The sequence below is a fragment of the Labeo rohita genome, chromosome 2, assembly GCF_022985175.1.
Source record: "Labeo rohita strain BAU-BD-2019 chromosome 2, IGBB_LRoh.1.0, whole genome shotgun sequence".
Taxonomy (NCBI): domain Eukaryota; kingdom Metazoa; phylum Chordata; class Actinopteri; order Cypriniformes; family Cyprinidae; genus Labeo; species Labeo rohita.
Window position 1 is genome coordinate 17,175,010 of NC_066870.1, and position 21,018 is coordinate 17,196,027.

At 35.8% G+C, this 21,018-nt stretch overlaps 3 protein-coding genes across 5 annotated transcripts in view; all 3 read left to right on the top strand.

The window, feature by feature from the left end:
• The first annotated feature begins 1,378 nt into the window (after positions 1 to 1,378).
• Positions 1,379 to 3,899, top strand: ifi30a (IFI30 lysosomal thiol reductase a). Its single transcript, XM_051127847.1, has 7 exons — positions 1,379 to 1,587; positions 1,893 to 2,075; positions 2,845 to 2,919; positions 3,028 to 3,117; positions 3,211 to 3,363; positions 3,449 to 3,517; positions 3,606 to 3,899. Exons 1-7 carry the CDS (start codon positions 1,453 to 1,455, stop codon positions 3,669 to 3,671), a joined length of 771 nt encoding a protein of 256 aa, XP_050983804.1. The 5' UTR covers positions 1,379 to 1,452; the 3' UTR covers positions 3,672 to 3,899.
• Positions 3,900 to 4,022: 123 nt separating this feature from the next.
• mpv17l2 (MPV17 mitochondrial inner membrane protein like 2) lies at positions 4,023 to 8,259 on the top strand. Its single transcript, XM_051127859.1, has 5 exons — positions 4,023 to 4,782; positions 4,972 to 5,133; positions 7,203 to 7,279; positions 7,376 to 7,502; positions 7,652 to 8,259. Exons 1-5 carry the CDS (start codon positions 4,593 to 4,595, stop codon positions 7,693 to 7,695), a joined length of 600 nt encoding a protein of 199 aa, XP_050983816.1. The 5' UTR covers positions 4,023 to 4,592; the 3' UTR covers positions 7,696 to 8,259.
• A 128-nt stretch (positions 8,260 to 8,387) lies between these two features.
• Positions 8,388 to 21,018, top strand: part of pde4ca (phosphodiesterase 4C, cAMP-specific a) — a 51,522-nt gene continuing 38,891 nt past the window's right edge. The window contains exons 1-3 of one of the 3 annotated variants that reach the window (XM_051127796.1): positions 8,388 to 8,767; positions 8,988 to 9,051; positions 9,338 to 9,546. In XM_051127796.1, the coding sequence (XP_050983753.1) occupies positions 9,010 to 9,051; positions 9,338 to 9,546 (251 nt within the window). In that variant the 5' untranslated portion in view covers positions 8,388 to 8,767; positions 8,988 to 9,009. Of the gene's footprint in view, positions 8,768 to 8,987; positions 9,052 to 9,337; positions 9,547 to 11,150; positions 11,695 to 21,018 lie in introns of those variants that run through there. The other 2 variants (XM_051127805.1, XM_051127813.1) reach the window with 2 other exon arrangements.

The window sequence follows — 21,018 nt, forward strand, 5'->3', positions numbered from 1 at the left end:
ACACGAACATGAAAAACTGGCATTAAACAACTCTGTTCATGTGACTGTTTACATCAGTCATGTATTAAGTTCACAGAAACAAGAGGGTGCGTTGTGATTTATACGTGACAATAATGTAAAATGCAACTCTTCAAAGTTGTGATCATGATAATCTTCAAACTCTCAAAGTACACTACCAGTAAAAAGTTTTTTAAAGTTTTTGAAGAAGTCTCTTCTGCTCACCAAGGCTGCATTTCCAAAGTACAGCAAAAACAGTAACATTTTGAAATACTTTTACCATTTAAAAATAACTGTTTTTGATTTTAATATATTTAAAAATGTAATTCATTCCTGTGATCAAAGCTAAATTTTCAGCATCATTACTCCAGTCCTCAATGTCACGTGATCCTTCAGAAATCATTCTGATATGCTAATTTGCCGTTCAAGAAAAATGCATTATTGTTATTATTATCAATATTTTAAACAGTTAAGTACATTTTTGGGGGAATAAAAAGATCCAGAGATTAGCACTTATCTGAAATAAAAAGCTTTTGTAACATACACTATACCAAAAGCTTGGAGTCATCATAATGAAACAATTAATTTGTTTGTTTATTAACTTATTGGGAAAGAAATGATAGAAATTAATTCTTTAATTTAGCAAGGATTCGTTAAATTGATCAGAAGTGATGATAAAGACATTTATAATGTTACAAAAGATTTCTATTTCAGATAAATGCTGTTCTTCTGAACTCTCTATTCATCAAAGAAACCTGAAAAAATTTCTACTCGACTACTTCTAAAACTAGAAAACTAAAATTCTACTGTTTTCAACATAATAAATGTTTTGTTGAGCAGCAAATCAGAATATTAGAACGATTTCTGAAGGATCATGTGACTGGAGTAATGATGCTACAAATTCAGCTTTGAAATCACATGAATAAATGACATTTTAAAATGTATGCAAATAGAAAACGGTATTTTAAATGTTGCTATACTTTGGATCAAATAAATGCCGGCTTGGTGAGCAGAAGAAACTTCTTTAAAAAACATTAAACATCTAACTGTTCAAAAACTTAAGTGTAATAATAGTATAATTTGTCACCAATGTTGACAGCTGGGATTCAATCTTGCCATTCTAGTAGTTAAACTGGTAAACACTGCATCTGTCAGTGACATTTAAAATAAATAAATAAATAAACTGCGACAATTCCAACAGGTGATTTTTAATTTCAGAAGTACAGCCTATATTCAGTTCATGCTTATGTTTTCAGTGCAGTCTTCCTCGTGATATGGCAATGATGTTTATTGCCCTAATAAAGCATTTACAGTGCAAGATTTAGCCGGATTTTAATGACGTCGCGTATCTAAACCAATCAAAATGCAGCACAGCTGCAGGAGGAAGAAAGTTTAAAATGTACGACACTCACTCATTTTCACTCACAGATCGAGGTAAGCTGGTGGACAGGAATCATGTTCGGCTTTAAACTCTCTGTCCTGCTCTTCGCTGTGTGTTCGCTGAGCAAATGCAGCGGTAGGTTTATAAACTCCTGCAAGTATCCTCCTTCACAATGGTGCGACACTAAAGACATTGCAGCTGAATGTGGGGTAAGTGACTCATGCATCAAAAACAAAACTTAAGACTGCGTCGTTAAATTTCATAACATGTTTAGACGTGTTTTACTTTTGGTTAATAATTTTACTAGCACGATAAAGTAAAACAGCATTTTAAGTTGTATCATGTAGGCTACACTTAAATCTGGACATGCAAATTCTCCTGACGTAATATTTCACTTCCCGTTTTATGCTGGGAAATCCCAAACTTTTTTTATTGGCATATCTGGACAACAAGAGGGCAGACGCCCAATTAGCGTAAACGAAACTGAGCGTTTCCCTATTCTCTTCTTTCTTAGGTGCTGGAACAATGCATGAAGTTTAACCTAACCAAGTCCAACGCTGACAATGTCAATGTGAGCCTGTACTATGAGTCTCTGTGTCCTGGATGCAGAGAGTTCCTTGCATTGCAGCTGGTCCCAACCTTAATTATGCTGCAGGACATTATGAGTGTGGAACTGGTTCCATATGGAAATGCACAGGTATATTTACACTTCCAACTGTTGCTCATCTACACCAGTACAAACATCACATTACTTCTGTTTACACATTTTTACACATCACTAGTTGCACTTAAGGTGTAAACGAGATCGTATTTGCATTTGTTAACAACTTGCGAACAGTATTTACATTATTTGCATAGTTACCATGCGCGGCCATATTGAAGATACTCAGATGTAAACAACAGAATACGTTGTTCTGCTAATTTATGCTGTCTAAATGACGGAAAAAATGTGTAGAAGCTGCTAAATCATATCGAAAAAGACTTCGTAAGCAGGAAAGGCAATATTTTAACAAGTTAATAGTTGGTAAAAATACACACGAGCAGTATAAATTAAGATATTAGCCTAATATTTCACCTGCCTGACCAGAAAAAAGAACAAATATGAATGTCGTCATGATTCTTTCCCTGGAAATCATGGTTCAGTTTGGCCAACCACAAACATCTTTGTTCCTCAGACCGTTTTTTACACTCTTCTCCTTTATTTATAACTTTTGGCAGTCTATAGAACTCCAAATGTTTTTAGAGAGCCTAAGTAGCCTAGTAGAGCCTAAAACGTGACAATAATTGACCATTTTCAGCAGCAATAATCAGCTAAATTTACGAGTTGCGTTGAGTTCAGTGGCATTGTTTACGTTCAGTTCCACCAATGTGGCCGACTGATGACGCGTTGTGAAAACACTCTTTTTACACATAGTAAAAGTAAAAATAATAAGATAAATAAATGTTAAATGCTGTTTTCATAACAGGAATCAGAAAGTCAAGGGAAGTACACTTTCACTTGTCAGCATGGAGAGAATGAATGTCTAGGTAACATGATTGAGGTGAGATTTTGCCATTTTATTTCACCCTTAAAGCATTTAAAAACGGATTCATGGTAATATCAGAGGCATCTTATTTAGAGCTGAAATAATGATAGACTTCTCTATCAGACCTGCCTGCTGAATAAATTTGGACTGGAGGCTATTACAGTCATTTTCTGCATGGAGTCGGGAGCAGATGTGCTGAAAGCTGCCCAGCCTGTAAGTGTTCACCAGGTTACCTGCTCTTATTTTATTAAGTATTTATTGTAAACCCTGATGCAATGCGATGATAATTTGTACCTCTTATCTCAGTGTCTTGGAGTCTATTATCCTGATACACCATGGGATTCAGTCATGAAGTGTGCGACGGGAGATGAGGGGAATAAACTAATGCATCAAAATGCTCTGAAAACAAATGCTCTGAAACCCCCTCATCAGTATGTGCCTTGGATAACTATTAATGGAGTAAGGACAATAATTTGTTTATTTACAAAGAACATTTTTTGATCTGTGTCTCCTGGTATTAAATGGCAAATTCTCGCTCCTGCAGGAACACACTGAAGATCTTCAGAATAAAGCGCTGAATTCTCTCTTCAGTCTTGTGTGCAGCTTGTACAAGGTTTGTTCGCAAGCCAGATCATCTCAGTGTTTTATCTCGTCACCGAAGAGTCGATCACATGATGTTTTCATTCTTTGTGTCCACACAGGGTGACAAACCACCTGCTTGTGTTCAAGGGTTGAAGAAGGAAGCCAACAATTACTGCATGAAGTAATCAGCCACTGTGATAAGAGCACTACTCATGTCAAGACAATAAGTGAATACATGCTGGAATATATTTTAAATTTTATTTTAACATTTTTTGTTGTTCTTTATGTTTGTATGTACACGAAAGCCTCATTTTGAACACGGGTTTCTGCTGCAAACTACAATTTCACTGACAACCATATTTTATAGTCTCATTTCAAACTGTTTTGTTTACATTAAAATCAAACTTCCATTACATTTGGATTTGTTGTGTTAATGTTTTTTTTTTTTACTAAAGCAGTCAATGCTAAAGTGGACTTTACTCAAGAGAAATGCTTCTGTAATGGTTTATTTTTGCTTATCATTAACCCGATTGCACATTATTTTGACCTACAAAGTAAAAAACGTTGGGTTTAAAAATATAACAGCTACCTCTAATATAAAAACGATTAATAAAGAGTATTCGCTCGAAATTTAAGAAATGATGAGCTGGTAGTTTGTAATCAAAAGGGACGAGATTATTGACGGGGTCAAACTGATGTGGCGGCGTCTGCGTACGTTGACGCAATCTTGACGTTCTTGAGAGCAACGCCATAACGTAATGTGACTCGTCACCGGCTCTTAAAGGCTGTTCTTGTTTCCGTTGGTTATATGAATGAACTCTGAAGATGTAAATATGTTGGAGGACTAACTGCATCTGAACTTTGGCTAAAGGACAGTTTGGGGATTTGGGGACAACTATAACGTTATGTTTTCTGTATCTATCTGAGAGTTTTAAGGAAGATGCCTTCCTTTCGGTTTTAAGTTAGCCACACTTCTCAGCGTTTAAAGTATTTTAGCGTATCTTATGCCATTTATTCTGGAGTAAACGGACTGAAGTTGCGAATGAAGTCGTCAAACACTGATCGATTCGAAACTTGAGAGGAATTTCAGTGAAATCGGCCTAAACATGATATCTCGTCAGAGTAAGGATTTTCTCATAAGGTTCGCCGGTTACTGGAAACCGCTTTTCAGAGGCAGGTTTCTTATTGTGACAAACACGGTGAGTTGTGGAGGAATGTTGGCAGCGGGCGATTTCATCCAGCAGACGCGAGAAACACGGAGGACACCCGGCAGAACACGTGACTGGTCGCGTACAGGTGACAGCGAAACACATGATCAGATCATTTACTAAAAGTTTGGGTTGTTAAAAATTAGCTAATCTTTGTAATTTATGTGCTATTTGGTAATTATATAAACTTTTTTTTTTGTAATGCTATCATGTGAATAGCCTGTCATTAGAAGTAACGCGAGATTTATTAACTCTCGCGGTGTTGCGCCCCCTGTAGGTTGTATGTTTGCGGTCGGATGCTCTATGGGTCCTTTAATGCACTATTGGTACCTGTGGCTCGACAAATACTTTGTAGGCAATGGCATCAATAATGTCTGCAAGAAAGTGATTACTGATCAGCTGGTCGCATCGCCAGTACTGGGAGCCTGGTACTTTCTAGGTGAGATCTTGCTGCTGATTTCCATTCAAAAGTTCATAGGCTTCGAATTCATTACAACTACACTACGTCAAAGTGTGTAATAATTAAGATTTTTTTATGTAGTTTTGAAAACCCATGCACAAAATGGCAACACTTTGTTTAAAAATACAGTTAAAATGGTCCAATATTATTGCGTGAAATATTATTACGATTAAAAAAAAAACATTTTCTATTTGAGTATATTTTAAAATGTTAGTATGTTTATTTTTTAAGGATCCTGTGACACTAGAGTAATTTCTGCTGAAAATTCAGCTTTGCCATCACAGGAATAAATTAGATTTTAAAATGTATTAAAATTGAAAACAGCTGTTTTACATTGCAATAATATTTCACAGTATTACTGTTTTATTGGATTTTTAATGAAATAAATATAGATTTCATGAACTGAATTGGTGAGATTTTCTTTCAAAACATCAAAATCTTAATTATTTTTGTAGTGTATATTTTACAGTAGTAAGGCTGAATAAAATGTATGGAAGCCCATTTTCGCCACTGAATAAAATATCAAAAAAGTTATTGCAACTTTTTATCTCACAATTCTGATTTTTTTACTCAGAAATGCATGATACAAACTCACAAATCTCAGAATTGTGAGATATTAAGTCATAATTCTAACTTTTTTTTTCACCAGAATTGCCTGATATAAACTCAGAATTGAGAAATAAAGTCAGAATTGCTCAATTTTTCCTCACAGATGCAAGTTACCTCGCAATTCTGACTTTTTTTCTCGCAATTGCAAGTTTACATCTCGCAATTTTGTCTTTCTTTTTTTGCAATTGCGAGTTATGAAGTCCAATTTTGAGGGGGAAAAAAGACATATTCTCAGAATTCTCAAAATCTCACAATTCTGACTTAACTCTTTTGTGTTATGAAGTCAGAATAGTGAGATGTAAACTTGCAGTTCTGAAAAATGAAGTCAGAACTGTGATATAAATTCAATTTTGAATTTTTTTTTATCAGAACTGTGAGTTATAAAAATCAGAATTGCATGATATAAACTCACAATTGCGAGTTATAGTCAAAATATAACTGCAAAATATAGTCATAATTCTGACTTCTTGCAAATGCGTTATTTTGCAGTTCTGACTTTTTCTCGCAATTGCGAGTTTATATCTGACAATTCTGACTTAATAGCTTGCAATTTTGTTATAAAGTCAGAATAGCAAGATATGAACTTGCAGTTCTGAGAAATGAAGTCAGAATTGTGATATTCTGACTTTTCTCAGAATTGTGAGTTAAAAAAAATCTAAATTGCGTAATTTAAACTCACAATTGTGAGATAGTCATAATTCGTACTTTTTTTTTCTCACAAATGCGTTTTTATTTTGCCATTCTGACTTTTGTCACAATTGCAAGTTTATATCTGACAATTCTGACTTAATAACTTGCAATTTTGTTATAACGTCAGAATAGTGAGATATGAACTTGCAGTTCCCAGAAATGAAATCAGAATTGATATAAACTTGCAAGTTGTGAGTTATAAAAATCAACTGAACTCGCAATTGCAAGTGATAAAGTCAGAATTGCGAGATATAAAATCATAATTCTGACTTTTTTTTCATTTTTATTTAGCAATTCAGACTTTTTTTCTCACAATTGTGAGTTTATATCTCGCAATTCTGACTTTTTGCAGTTGCAAGTTATAAAGTCCAATTTTGAGGGGCAATTGTTCTTAGAATTGCGAGTTTATATCTGACAATTCTGACTTAACTCGTAATGTTGTGTTATAAAGTCAGAATTAACTATATAATAGAAACTTGCAATTCTGAGAAAAAAGTCAGAATTGTGAGTTTATATCTTGCAATTCTGACTTTATAACTCAATTGCGAGTTTCTATCTTACACTTCTGTGAGATGTAAACTCGGAATTGCGAGAAAAATTACGAAAATTATCAGAAAATTATGAGATTAAAAAGTCGCAATTACCTTTTTTTTCACTGGTGGAAATGGGCTTACATAATAGTGATATTTAAGATTTATACTGTAAAAAATTTAAGTCTGAATATTACATCTGCTTATTTATTTATGAAGGTATGGGTATGATGGAAGGTCACACTCTCTCTGAGGCACAAGCAGAATTCAGAGACAAATTCTGGGAGTTTTACAAGGTATGGTGCAACGATACGCATCCAAGCGTCCTAAGTTCAAAATTAGTTAATCAAATGTTCATAGCTGAAAACATAATAACATACTTCTTTTTTTAGGCAGATTGGTGTGTTTGGCCAGCAGCTCAGATGATAAACTTCTACTTCTTGCCACCCAAATTTCGTGTCCTTTATGTGAATATAATTACCCTGGGATGGGACACTTATCTCTCCTACCTCAAACACAGTAAGAAAGTATCCATTATTAAAGATGATTATCTGTTGGAGATGAGTGTTTATTTAACTCCTGACAAGATAAAAATGAATGTGACACTCTCTTCTCTAGGGTGTAGGCTTCCTTGTAACAGGTGATGAATGACGTTTGTGTTTTTCCAGGAGATCAAGTAGAGGCTACAAAAGAAGCTGAGGGACCTGTCTGAAGATGTCTGACGAATGAGAATATTTGAATCAGCTTTAATCACAAAAATAAAAAAAAATAAATTCAAGACTGTTAATGGACAACTTTCTGTTTTTAAATTTTATATAATAGTATTAATAGAATTATCCAGTAATGCCATTCCACTGGCATTTTGTTTTTATTGTTTTTGATTAATTTAAGAAGTATTGAAAAATTAAGTCATTGTAAACAAATGTATTTGTCCAAAATCTGTGTATTTTTGACATGAGAAGTGCAAAACTGTTTACATTATATTCTTATAATAGTATAGAATCCAGTTTTTACAGTTATCGTCATTTACTGTAAGTAATATTTTTCAGTTTGGTCAAGCATCACAATAATGTGCCAATATTATATTTCATATACACTGGAAACCTATGCTACACAGGCAGTAATGTTTCAATTGATTGTTACTCTTACTGTAATGTTTAGAAATTTCCTTTAAGTGTACTTTTTTGCAGAATGAATTTAGTTTTATTGATTATAAATCTATCCGTTGGATAGAACTTTTGATCTCTACTTTGTCATTATGTGAAACAACTTGAATTTATGATTATTTAATGGAAGAAAGTAAAATTATTTTTGTGTGTGTTGAATATTACCATAAATAAAGTAAGATTTAACTCTGTTTTTGTACATGAGAACTTGAACTTTGAGGTCGAATCCAAATATAAACGAGCGCTTTTATTCATCTATCAGAGCATCCGTCTTTCAGTGTTGTGTGACTGTTGTTGACAACACGTGAGCTGCTCCGCAGTCAGCACAGACAAACCTGCTGAGTGAGAGTGACAGGACACTGCCTGCCTTCATAGGGGCTTCCAAACTGTGATAAAACACAGGTGTCCTGGCAGGATGTTCTCACAAACCATTTGCTTTTGAGCTATAAAGCTAACTTGCTACAGGCTTGGAAAACAACCTTTTTAGGAAGAGACCAGAATGCGCAGCTCTCTTGGATTGAAGATGTGCTTAAAAATTACATTTGTGAAATGACACTTTTTTTGTCTTTTTTGGAAGAAAAACACAATACATTTTACCAGATCTTCTGAGTTTTAGTGGTAAGTGTTATCATCTGCACATTTTAACTGTTTATTATTAAACTAGTTTTTTTATTATCATCCACTGGCCTATTTATTGACTGGCGCTTAGTGTTTCTTATTATCTTAATATCATTTAAATGTAATCCTGTAGAAAGTGTTTTTCCAGGCACCTGAAAAAGTTCAGTTTCAACTTTCTGAATAGATTTATTGTTGTTTCTCACGAAGTGTGTATTTTCAGACTTGTCTCCAATTTCAACAATATGAAGAGAAGCTCTTCTTTGAAGTCTTTCTGGACTTCAGAGGTGGGTTATATCAGTTCATCAGCGCTCACAGTCATCCTGTCCGGTTTGATTCTGAACAGATTCAGTGTGACTATGCAGATCACCAATTTATAACACTTAGGTCATTAAGTGCACCCTAACATTTCTATATTACAGCAGACAAAGGGGAAATACCTTTGGATATTTAACATATATTATCATTAGTTTATGTTACTTTCTATGTCAACATTAGCCTACACCTGTCTTCTGTGCTGTTCCAGACACAGATGTATTGGTGCAGATTATTTACCTTCTCTGTTTAATTCAGAGAGAATGGGACACTCAGCAGGGCCTGCTCGGATCCAAACCCATGCCCAGTCACCGTACAGTGAAGAGGACATTTTCAGGGGTCCTCCAGCTTCCTCGTCTGTCCCGCCGGCTCTCGGCTCAGGGAGATTCAGAGAACGCATCCCGCAAGGCCATCTTCTCCCTCGGCGTCGCCAATGGGCTGGAGTCCGATGCTTATCAAAGTTCATGGTAAGCCTATTTCTGTATGACTTCATGTTAACCAGTGACTTATTTTCCGAAAGGTTTTTAACTTTAGATACTCACGACATGCTTTGTTCAGTTTGCGAAGAATGAGGAAAATCTTGTTTTTGGCGTCTGTTGTAAAAAAATAGGCCAACATGTCAAGGGTTAAAGGAACCGAATGCTAAAACAGATTTTAGTTGATAACGTAATACCACATGACCTTTCGTCATGTACCTGTTTTCAAAATAGTGGCTTCACGTCAGCAACTTTTGCACTTACTGTTTTGTATTTTGTTTTTATTACTAAAGCTGTGAGGACTTTTTATTTCGTTAAACGTACAGTGAGCTACATCAGTACTATAATAGTAGTTGTTACTCGCATATACTTAACATTTTCACTAATTGATGTAGCGAGACAGAAATTAATGTTTTGCATGAAGACAGAAGAGGGAGCCATTGTTCCCTACAGGCCAGAAAACCAACAAAAGTCATAAATGTGCAGTTGCACATTCTGAACTTTTATTTAATTATTTACCAAACTAACTTTTCAGGTAACTTAGTGATATCGTAAAACTATAGGCCCTAAAAGTATATATGTAATGGAAAGGAAAGTGAGCACATTTTTTATTGTTTCTGTTCATGATTTGTGATTTAATTAAAAAATGTAGCTACACAAATACCAAGAGTTAAAACTTGATGCATTTTCCCCACATTGCAGTGTCTTTCAAAAGTATCTGAACACTTAAAATGTCTGAATGTCATTGCACAGTTAACAAAACACTAATATAGTATCCAAAATAGCATCTGAAAACTTTTCGTGCTGATTTTAAACGAAGTCTGGACTCTTGATGTGCACCAAGGCTACAAAAGAGTAAAATTGTGAAATATTACAATTTAAATATAATGTAAAATGCAGGCTAATTTATTCCTGTAAAATTTTATTCAAAATATCTTTATATATATATGTATATATATATATTTTGTTGTTGTTGTTTTTCAGGATTCTTTGATGAATATAAAGTTTAAAAGTTTATTTAAAACAGAAAACTTTTGTAAAATTATAAATGTCTTTACTGACACTTCAGATCAATTTAATCCATCCTCACTGGATAAAAGTATTATTATTATTATTTTTTTTAAGTAGGCTTTTTTGTTTTAAAAAAAAAATGAAAATTATAATTAAGAGATTTAATAAAAAGTTCAATTTTTGTTTTGTAATGCACCAGACATTATTAAGTATCCGTAAAGTGTTTAAGACCTTTTTTGGGGCCACTGCATGCGTATTGTTTTTGCGTACACAGCTCATCCGGCAATCAGAGGATCACAGGGAACCTTTTCCCCTCTGATAATCAAAGCCCATGGGGCCCGTGATAGAGGGCCATCGTGACATGAGCCATGCTCTCTGTCTGACTTTATCTGACTTTGCTTTTTATAGTCAGAGCTTTCATGTGACTTCTCCTGGTAAACCTAGAGCATGTGAAAGGCATACGCATTTCTCGGAGGAAATCTGAACGGCGCAATCAGCTCTGCGCTCTGCCGCTGGTGCGTTGACTCTTCTGCGCGCCAGGGGACTGGAACAGGAAGTCATTACAGACCAGTAAACAGTGGACCTCGCACACTAATAGTCTTAATGCGGAGGTGGGGCCACTTAGCGAGCTCTATCATGGAGTCCACTCATTGTAAATCACACTGCCATATTTAGTCTGCTGGAGGGAAGTCTTCCAAGTTATGTAAACAAAGCGAGTTCACGAGGGGAGATGTTCCATTGCTATGATGGCTGGCTCCATTAATGCGCCTGTGATCTCTGAAGCAAGGCTGGATTTCTCAGCACTAGTGAAGGGTGAGAGATGTAGACTGTGGTTTTTGTGTTGAGAAAGCAGTGTGAGTGAGCGACCCATGCCACGACGAGACACTTGTTTTGCCACTTGTGAAGAAACAGGAACTCTGCTGTCATGAGCGACGTGCTGTTAGAGAGTCCAGAAGAGGAGAGACCTCAGAGGCCCACGCATCTCAAGCTGAGGGGCAACTCTCCCACCGGCTCCCCCAAAATGTCTCCGCGGAGTTCGCCCCGAAACTCGCCTCTGCTCTTCCGCAGGCTGATGATGAATCGCAGCATTGCTTTGCAGAGACGCTTCACTTTGGCTCACACTCCCAGGTAGGATGCGAATCTAAGCTCTGAATCTCTCTTTTAGCCCCTTACCGGGAGGCTTGGCTTCAAAACACACACACACACACACACACAGGAGTCTTGTGGCACAGGCATCTACGTAACAACACATCACAAGGCGAATTTTGTGGCTGCTTGAGACATTGCCCCCCCCCCTCGTCCAAACTTTGTATTGATGCTAACACTTCTAGCTACAATAATAATCACTATAATCAAGGAGGTGGTTTGTCTGCTGTGTGGAAGCATAAAAAGATGTCTTTGTTTGGGACGATGTCTTGACCTGAAGTGGTTATTGTCAGCCTATCTCAACAGTGATCAAATAAACTGCTTCTTTGCACGTAGTTATTTTGGTTCTGTCTGTTAAGCCTGGTAAAGACCAACCTGGTAGTGAAACTACGGATGAATTAGCTCTTAACTTCCTGAGAGAACAGGCTTTGTTCTGCACTGTATGTTTTTTCTTTTCTTTTCTTTTTTTATGCATGTAACATTCAAACAGACTGATAGTAAATATCATTTTATAGTGTAATAATTGTATTTGATGTTGTTTTGCTGAATGCTATATTTTTAGGTTTTCAGTCAAAACATGCAGCAATTTTGACATTTGTGTCAGATAACACTTGTTAGGTTGTCAATGTGGTTTGCAACTTCTGTAATTTGTTGCCTTTCAGGTCTGACAGTTTTTTTTACTCTACTTTTCAAAAGTTTGAGTTCAGTAAGATTTAAAATGGTTTTTAGAAATACCATTTAGGTAGTTTTGCATTATTACAAATGTAAATAAGTGTTTTCTATTTTAATATATTTAAAATCAAATTCATTCCTGCGATGCGAAGCTAAATTTTCAGCATCATTACTCCAGTCTTCAGTGTCACATGATGCTTTGTGAATCATTTTTATATGCCGATTTGCTGAAATGTTGAAAAGTGGTGCTGCTTAATAGTTTTGTGGAAAGTTCTTTGATTAAATCTTTTTATAATATAGAAAACGTCTTTATTGGTCACTTTGGATCAATTTAATATGTTTAATAAAAGTATTAATTCCTTTAATGGTAGCAAAGCTTTAAATGGTAGCAAAGATGATTTTGTCCTTTCGTTCTTTGACCTTCAAAACACTCTTAAAGTGGAAAATCACGTGATTCAAACAAGATTGACATGGATAGATGAAGTTCAAATTCTTAAAACTGGCCTTTTGGAAGCCAGGGCCAAAATACATCTCTAACGCCTGTTCTTTTGACATGTTACAGCCTCTGTTTTGAGCCGTTTCTGTGTCTGTTAAACTTCCTCAAAGCCTGACAACGCTGTAAACATCCCCAGCCATGCACACACACGCAATGCGTGTTGAGAAATCGTTAGCAGAGCTCAGAGGAGGCGTTATACTTGAAAACTGTGAAATAGACTTCAAATATTTATTAACTGAATACAGCCATCAAGTATTTTGCCAAGAGGTGACCAGTGAACTCAGGTGGTGTTTATCAGAGAATAAATCTGCGAGAGAACCATTTCGGCTGAGATGTTTAAACACAGGTCACCGTGTTCATGTCAGATGGTTTGTGTGATGTAAGTGGAAAGAGTCAGCCTGTCATCTGTCTAACGGACGCAGCTCTGAAAGCAGTTCTCTTGGCTCAGCGAACAGTGGAAGTCCACTCGGGTCAAATGTGACTTTTAAAGCTGAAAAGATCTGTCTTGTGTGTGTCAAGGATTTGGGAAAAAGAAAGAAACAGGCTGTTGGAGAATTATGGCAGGATGGTGTAGGAAGAGGAATGATTAAACAAGCCATATCTCTGTCAGAATACTGTCTGTGAGAGATGAAGCAAATCGGAGAAAGAGACTTTATTTAACATTAGTGTCAGGAACTTTAAAGTGTTTTTAACAGAATGTTACAGGGTTATAATAACAGGAGATCTGTTTGGTTCGAAAAGTCCTTCCATAGAGCAGTAATGTATCTTCAGGAGCATTTCTGGTTCTCAATTCAAAAAGTCCGGTAGAGATTAACGCATCTCATCACGGCAAATATTTTGACCCAGGAATCGCTCAATATTTAGTGAGCTGATTCTGTGCTTCGCTGAATTTACAAACCATGTGAGTTCAGCGAAGTAATGCAGTGTGAACTGTGCGTTTTTTAAGGGAAGAAATATAACTTCCCCTATATATCTATCACCTTGTTTATTTAGTAAAAGTTTTTGACAACCAGAATTTAAAGGGTGTGGCTTTGTTACAGCTTCCTCTGCTTTAACAACTTTTCAGTGATGTGTTTTGGATCCAGAACTTGTTTGTAAGGCGCACGCTGCTCTTGACATTCTTTTTGAGCATTATGCTGTCATGTGCTGATTTGCCTCTCAAGACTGTTTGGCCAATATCAACAACCTGAGTTCAAGCGCCTGCAGCAGCCCTCATCCTCCCTCATCCTCGTCCCACCAGTAAACAGATCAACTAAAACTTTGTGTCTTCTCTCTTACTGTCACTTGCAGGCTGCCAAATCATCATATTTTTGCAAACACAAAATGACTGTAGGTTCTTTTGTGGTGGGGGTGTTTGATAAATAACAACTTTGTGTTTTCAAGATTTTAGGTTAAAATGTTATATATATATATATATATATATATATATATAAAAAACAACAACTCCAAACTGCTTGTCCAATACAAAGCAATAGAATGGTGGAGCCTACTTTCATCTTTGACAATTGTTATATTATATTTTGACAGTTTTTTAAGATTAATGCTGTGGAAGCTTGCAAGACTGGATAAATGAACAGCGTAAGTAGTGTAGTATTGATTTTTAATTAGCATTTTTAGGGCCATATGTATTTGCAGTTTATGATGAGGATAGTTACAGTGCCTTGCAAAAGTATTCATACCCCTTCATTTTTTCACGTTTTATGTTGCTGCCTTATGTTAAACTGCTTCAAATTACTTTTTTTCCATATCAGTCTACACTCCATACACCATAATAACAAAGCAAAAAACAAGTTTTTAACATCTTTGCAAATTTGTTACAAATAAAAAACTGAAATGATTCCATTGCATAAGTATTAATACCCTTATCTGGAACAGTTAAAAAATGTAGCTTAGGAGCATTCATATTACTTGTAGATGTTACACTTAGAGTGAAGTTAACCTGTGGCAAATTCAATTGAGAATCAGTCAATATGAGCAATATCACATGAGTAGCAGTGCGATATGGCTATATATCAGCACGGCTGTGATTCGGCCGTTGGTAATTACAGCGTGTCGATATACAGCCATATTGCACTGCTACAAGTGTGATATTGCTGTTATACAACAGTTCGACGGCACGAGTGTGTAAACACATAATACACAACAATGGAGTGTCTTTAAAAACCCTCTTATGTGCACTACTTTGAACTACTTTCTTCCTCCACAAATTCAAATCTCTCATAGCCATTACTAATTCAAAAACATTACTTTAAAACTAATAAAAAAGGAATGAGTTGATTTATTGAAAGCTTATTGTACTACTGTATTAAAAGCTCACTGTATTTTTAAAATATTATGAGAAAGGCAGATGGACTGAGTGAGTGTGATTACCTGCATCTGATACAGTATTCATACTTCAGCTCAATCTCATATTCACAATAAAACATTAGTTTGAATATCTGCTGAGGAAAGCGATATCTTTGTCAAAATATCCTTTCATCTGTTAATGGTAATTTCAGTCAGTACAGAATTGTAAATAATGTGATGAGATTTTGCCCTCTGCCAAAACTATTTGCTTTGAAACAAATAATAGATTATAAGACCAAAGGCGGTGCATTAGATGTACCCAAAATGAATTATATCTTATGTTTAACCACTATAGAGACATCAGAGCCTGGGGCAAATTCCAGAAGATCTGGCCGAGGTAAGGCTACTCTGAGGGCTGAACAGCTGCTGACGCCCTGGAGCTCACATCTCCAAAAACATCAAAGCTAATTTTCAAATAGGCGTTATCTTTATAAACAAACCGCATATTTGAAGTCTAAACAAGTTCATTCTCACCTAAAAACTCTTAAAACTACATTCTGTGACACATAAACAGCATTGTTTATAATATTATAGTGGATTTGGGTATCTGAAATGAAGTTCACTGTGAGAAATATCGCAAGCAGAGTGATACAAATGGTGAAATGGTTGAAGCTCTGTCTATCACTACAATATCACACTCCTCTCAGCCAATCAGATTCAAGGACCTGAAAGAACTGTTATGTGTGTGTTACAGTAATTCAGGTCTTTCAGGTGTTCGGACAAAATATAGCATAGCATAGATGGCATAGATTTTTATAAATATTTTCAAAAGATTTTTAAACCGCATAGCATTTTCAATTTATATTTTTAGGGTAATGTGTATTTGCTGTTCTTAATGAATAGTCAAACTGCAGGACTATGTCCATATTCACCTGAATTACTAATATATATATATATATATATATATGTATATATGTTAGGTTTGAAGGAGCATCTTTTGCAGGTGGAAAATATATGTTGTATCCACTAGAGGGTAGAGCTGAGAGGCTTTTCCCTCACTTGATATTGTTGTCATTTAGTACTTTTATGAGTTTTATGCAAGATATTTTCTAATATGATCTTGTTTTTATAATACAAACCATCCAGCCCACTGTTATTCTGAGTTAATATAGAGACTACACACAGTGTTTTATATTCTACACAGTTCATGCTGAAAACACACACACACACACACACACACACACACACAAATAAAAAAAGAGCAAATAATATCAATTATTTGATTGAAATTATATATATATATATATATATTTTTTTTTTTTGCAAAGTACAAAAAGTTGAGTTTAGGATGTTGAATCGCTGTGCATACTTACTACCTCCCTCTATGTATTGGATTTTGTGTCATTATTTGGCTGCAGGCAGGGTCCAGTTAGTGTTGCATTTGGAAACAGGCCAGTGACGTACATGACTCAGGTTATTACTTTTCAGTACACTTAAAGACAGTAAAGCAGCAAGTTGCTGATGTTGAGCCTCATCTCAGGCCACACCACCTATCACAAACTGACCCATGAAAAATACCTTATATACACATGCAACAGTGCTAGAGTTTCTCTCTCTGTGTCCCTCTCTCCCTTTTCCTCCACCCTCTATCTTTCTGTCTCTCTCTCTTTCTCTCTCTCTCTATCAAAGGCTGGTTGTTTCAGGCCAGAGTTTAGTTTCAGGGCTTTGGATTCAGAGAATGGCACCAGGAGGCTGGATGGGACGGTACACTCTCTGGAGCATCTGATGGGATTACGAGGCTCTCAACTTCGTTTTGAGATTTTCAGACTTTTATGCAACTTGTAAAATATCAGCAAGTACTTTTGCTGTTTAGAAGCATGTTTTTTGTTAGGCTCTTCCTTTAAGGACTTTGTGGGATTCAACTTAAAAGTGTTGAGATTTCCCAAAGACTTTAATCCAGGACTTGTTGCACTGTAGAGGCTGTGTTGGGCCTTTATGCTGGTGATATAGTGGATTTTTTTAAATTGATATCAAGCATCCGTGTTACATTTATTTTCACTCTGCTGAATTTTTGTTCATCAAGCATTATGTTTCTCAGCGGATGGAGACACCGGGCACATAACGGACATGAGATCAAGACAAATCTTCTGAGGTGTTGCTTTTAGTTCTGTGACAACCTTGCTGTCTAGACACACTGTCCAGACAGAATCAGACGCACTTTCTGATTTTTAACTATAGTATTCAAAAGTTAACGCAATCCGCTTTCACAATGAGTAAAGACCTTCGTTTCCCCAGGAAGACAATGCAGATGAACTATTCAACGCGGCGGCACTCGTGCATCGGGTATGTATAAGCAACAAAAGCAATATTTAAGAAGTCTTCTCCTTAAATTAAGTTGGTCATATGCTAAATTTACTTTTAAAGCTTTGCTTTAAAATTTTCATTGATTATATAATGACCTTGGTGGAAATTTTGAAGCACAAAAGAGCTTTGTTAAAGTTTCTATCATTGTCCTATGTTGTAAATGTCATTTTTGTTGTTTTTGATGAGCACTTGGACGATTTGAAATAACTACAGAATGAGATTTACACTCTGTCTGCGTGAATATGTTGTCTTTCAAGTGCTCAGTCCTGGCAGGTTTTTCTTGTGTAAGAAGGTCTTGAAGCAAACCAGTCCTCTGGGTTTCTGACATCACTGACATAAGCTCTGAAATGATGAGTGCACCTTCTAGTGGAGAAAGCTGCTCTGGAGTTATTTAGACCTCCCTTTTTCTCTGCGAGCACATTGTGTTAAAGCAGGCAGAGAGCAGCACTGGCTGTTACGTGATGTGATGTGTTGTGTAGCTGTTACATCTGTGGCCTGGACAGCCTGAGGCCAGTAGAGGTAGGGAATCGATGGTTCAGCCAGTGTCTGTTGATGTTCGCCTGTAGCAAGCAGGCAGAGTCACAATGGGTAGACACACTGTGACCTTATGCGCACAGTAACCTCTATACTATCCAGCATGCCTGTTATTACCTAATGTAAATTATGAAGTTAGTTGCTGGTACTCTGTATCCAACCTTTACAGTATGTAGTGTGAATGTTGTTTCAAATCATCACATTCCAAAAACATGCACAGCAGATGTCACTTTACATTTTGTGAGACTGATTACAAAAAAAGCACTTTTCAAACTACCATTCATTTTTAATATAGAAGGTAATTAATAATTATTGATTAAAATAATTGATCAAAAATGACAGTAAAGATACTTTTCTAAAGATTCTATTTAATTAAAAAAAAAATGACAGAAGATTTTTATTTAACAAATGCTATTCTTTTGAACTTTCTATTCATCAAAAATCCTGAAAAAAAAAGTATCGCAGCTCTTTCCGCAAAATATTAATCAGCACAACTGTTTTTAACAGTGATCATAATAAGAAATATTTCTTGAGCAGCAAATCAGCATATTAGAATGATTTCTGAAGGATCATGTGACACTGAAGACTGGAGTAATGATGCTGAAAATTCAGCTTTGCATCACAGGAAAGAATTATATTGTATAATATATTAAACCAGAAACAGAGAACAGTTGTTTTAAATTGTAATAATATTTCAAAATACTGTTTTAACATATTTTTAAACAATAAATGCAGCCTTTATAAATAAGCCACAATGCACAATGCAGCCACAATAAATGTGGACTTTAGAGACTTTTTGAGAAATTTTTCTTTAATATATTTGCCTATTTTACTAATCAGCATAATAGTGACAGCATTAAAAGGTCACATTTATCAGCTGATGCCGATATGAGAAGTTATGCAGGTCTAGACATCAGTGATTTTACTGTTAAGTCTGAGCGGTATTTATCTCTTGTGAAGTAGATTTGTTTGAGCCTCTTTGAAACACTGCCACTCTTCAGTCTACAGCTCTCTAAAGGACCTGTCACAACTCCGCACAGCATATCACAGTGTTACACTGTTTACAAGAGAGGCTTTTCATTTAGAGGCAACACTCTTAGTCTCCACGTGACTCAGACAAAGCTGTGACTTGTTTCCTCGATGCGTATCACCACAATAGCCATTTAAAGCAGAGCGAGCAGTGTTGTAGAGGATCTACATCAAAATAGAGGACTGGATATTTACCTAATAATTTATCCCATTTGTACCACCTGTAGAGCGTCAACTAGCGATAGGCGCTTTCAAAACATTGCTTTATGTGGCTTCAAAAGCACTTGTGAATGTTTTGTTTCAAATTAGTGGTTTGGATTGCACATCAGACTTGTCAAGTCATGCGAGTTCAAGAAACAAGACTTTCTTACGTCGTACAAACCTTGGTTTTAATGGTATTTAATGATTTCTATACATTTGTAATTGTTTTATGCACATTTGGTCTTTTTGTAGCATTTACGCTGTTTGATCAATAGGTGTCGCGTGCAATGTGTCAGTTTTGCGAAGTAATTGGTTCAATTGATTTAGAGTTTCTCACCAACTGAGAGCTATATACATCCATCTGGTGATTTGTGTTGCATTAAATTTGCTTCATACAACAGTTACAGTTATGTTTACTTTTGCAGCCATGCTTTCTACAAGTTACATTGTTACACCAGTAATTTGAGTGAGTCATTGAATCATTCTTTCAACCAAAGCACTGATTCATTCAGGAACATTGTTGCTCAGAGACGCACAACCGCTCTATGGTTGTTTTGTTTGGAGCTATTTTCGGTGGCAAAATAAAAACAGACGAAGCAACTGCTAATACTAAAATGTAAGTTACTCAGTATTATTGATGGTTTGACTGTACTTGAGCCTTGCTGCTATGCTCCGTGAGTACACAAGTTTTAGGGTACGCTTACACCCCTGATAGCACATGTACATCACGGAGACGTCTATTTGATGTCTGCATTTACATCTGCAAGACGTATTTTTAAGAGTGTTTACTCATTTGCAATACGTCTGTAGGACGTTTCCTATCAGATGTCAAATAGACATCTATTAGATGTCTTTAAGATGTTTATGATTTAGCACGTATGTAAAACTGACATCTTACAGACGTCTGTCAGATGTTTGTACACAGCAGTGATCTTTAACAGACATCTTGCAGACGTACATATGCTATCTGGGGCGATTGTACTAAAAACAACTGTATTTTGTGTTTTGAAATATTTTGCATACAGACAGTGTTGTCAAAACAATCCCAGTTCACATTGTTCTGCTAAAACAACTAAAAACGCTGTTTTTTTGTTTTTTTTTTAAATTATATTACATTTTTTACACAAAGCCGATAATGGTATAATTTTCAAAAACCTGAAACATTTTTAAAAATTATTGTTTTCAGGCCCTCACAATGCTGTTGTTGTATAGAGTTAATCGAATGCACGGCCATACTGGAGATACTCGGATGTAAACAACAGCATTGATTGCATGGTTAATGTACTACTGAATACGTTGTTCTGCTAATTTATGCTGTCTAAACTATAGGAAAAACGTGTGGAAGCTGCTAAATCATGTAGAAAAGGACTTAGTAAGCAGAAAAAGGCACAATATTTTGACAAGCTAAAGTTAATATGTGGTAAAGATACGTATGAGCAGTATTAATTAAGATATTAGCCTAATATTTCACCTACCTGACCGGAAATGATTACACAAATGTTGTCAGGATTGTTGACCTGGTTCAGTTTGGCCATCCACAAATACCACCTCAGACACTCTTCTGAACTTTTCTCCTTGATTTGTTATAATTTTTTACCGTCTATAGTACTCCAAATGTTTGTCCCGGTCCGACCGATTAGTATAGCCCAAAAACATGACAATAACTGACCATTTTCAACAGCTATAATGAGCAGAATAAGAGTTTTGTTTGATTCAGTGGCCTT

Excerpts from the sequence above, each read along its gene's own strand:
- mpv17l2 (XM_051127859.1), top strand. The coding sequence starts at position 4,593 with ATGATATCTCGTCAGAGTAAGGATTTTCTCATAAGGTTCGCCGGTTAC. Across the intron at positions 5,134-7,202 it reads GGGAGCCTGGTACTTTCTAG|GTATGGGTATGATGGAAGGT; the intron begins GTGAGATCTTGC and ends TTATTTATGAAG. Across the intron at positions 7,280-7,375 it reads AATTCTGGGAGTTTTACAAG|GCAGATTGGTGTGTTTGGCC; the intron begins GTATGGTGCAAC and ends TTCTTTTTTTAG.
- ifi30a (XM_051127847.1), top strand. The coding sequence starts at position 1,453 with ATGTTCGGCTTTAAACTCTCTGTCCTGCTCTTCGCTGTGTGTTCGCTG. Across the intron at positions 1,588-1,892 it reads ACATTGCAGCTGAATGTGGG|GTGCTGGAACAATGCATGAA; the intron begins GTAAGTGACTCA and ends CTTCTTTCTTAG. Across the intron at positions 3,364-3,448 it reads CTTGGATAACTATTAATGGA|GAACACACTGAAGATCTTCA; the intron begins GTAAGGACAATA and ends TCGCTCCTGCAG.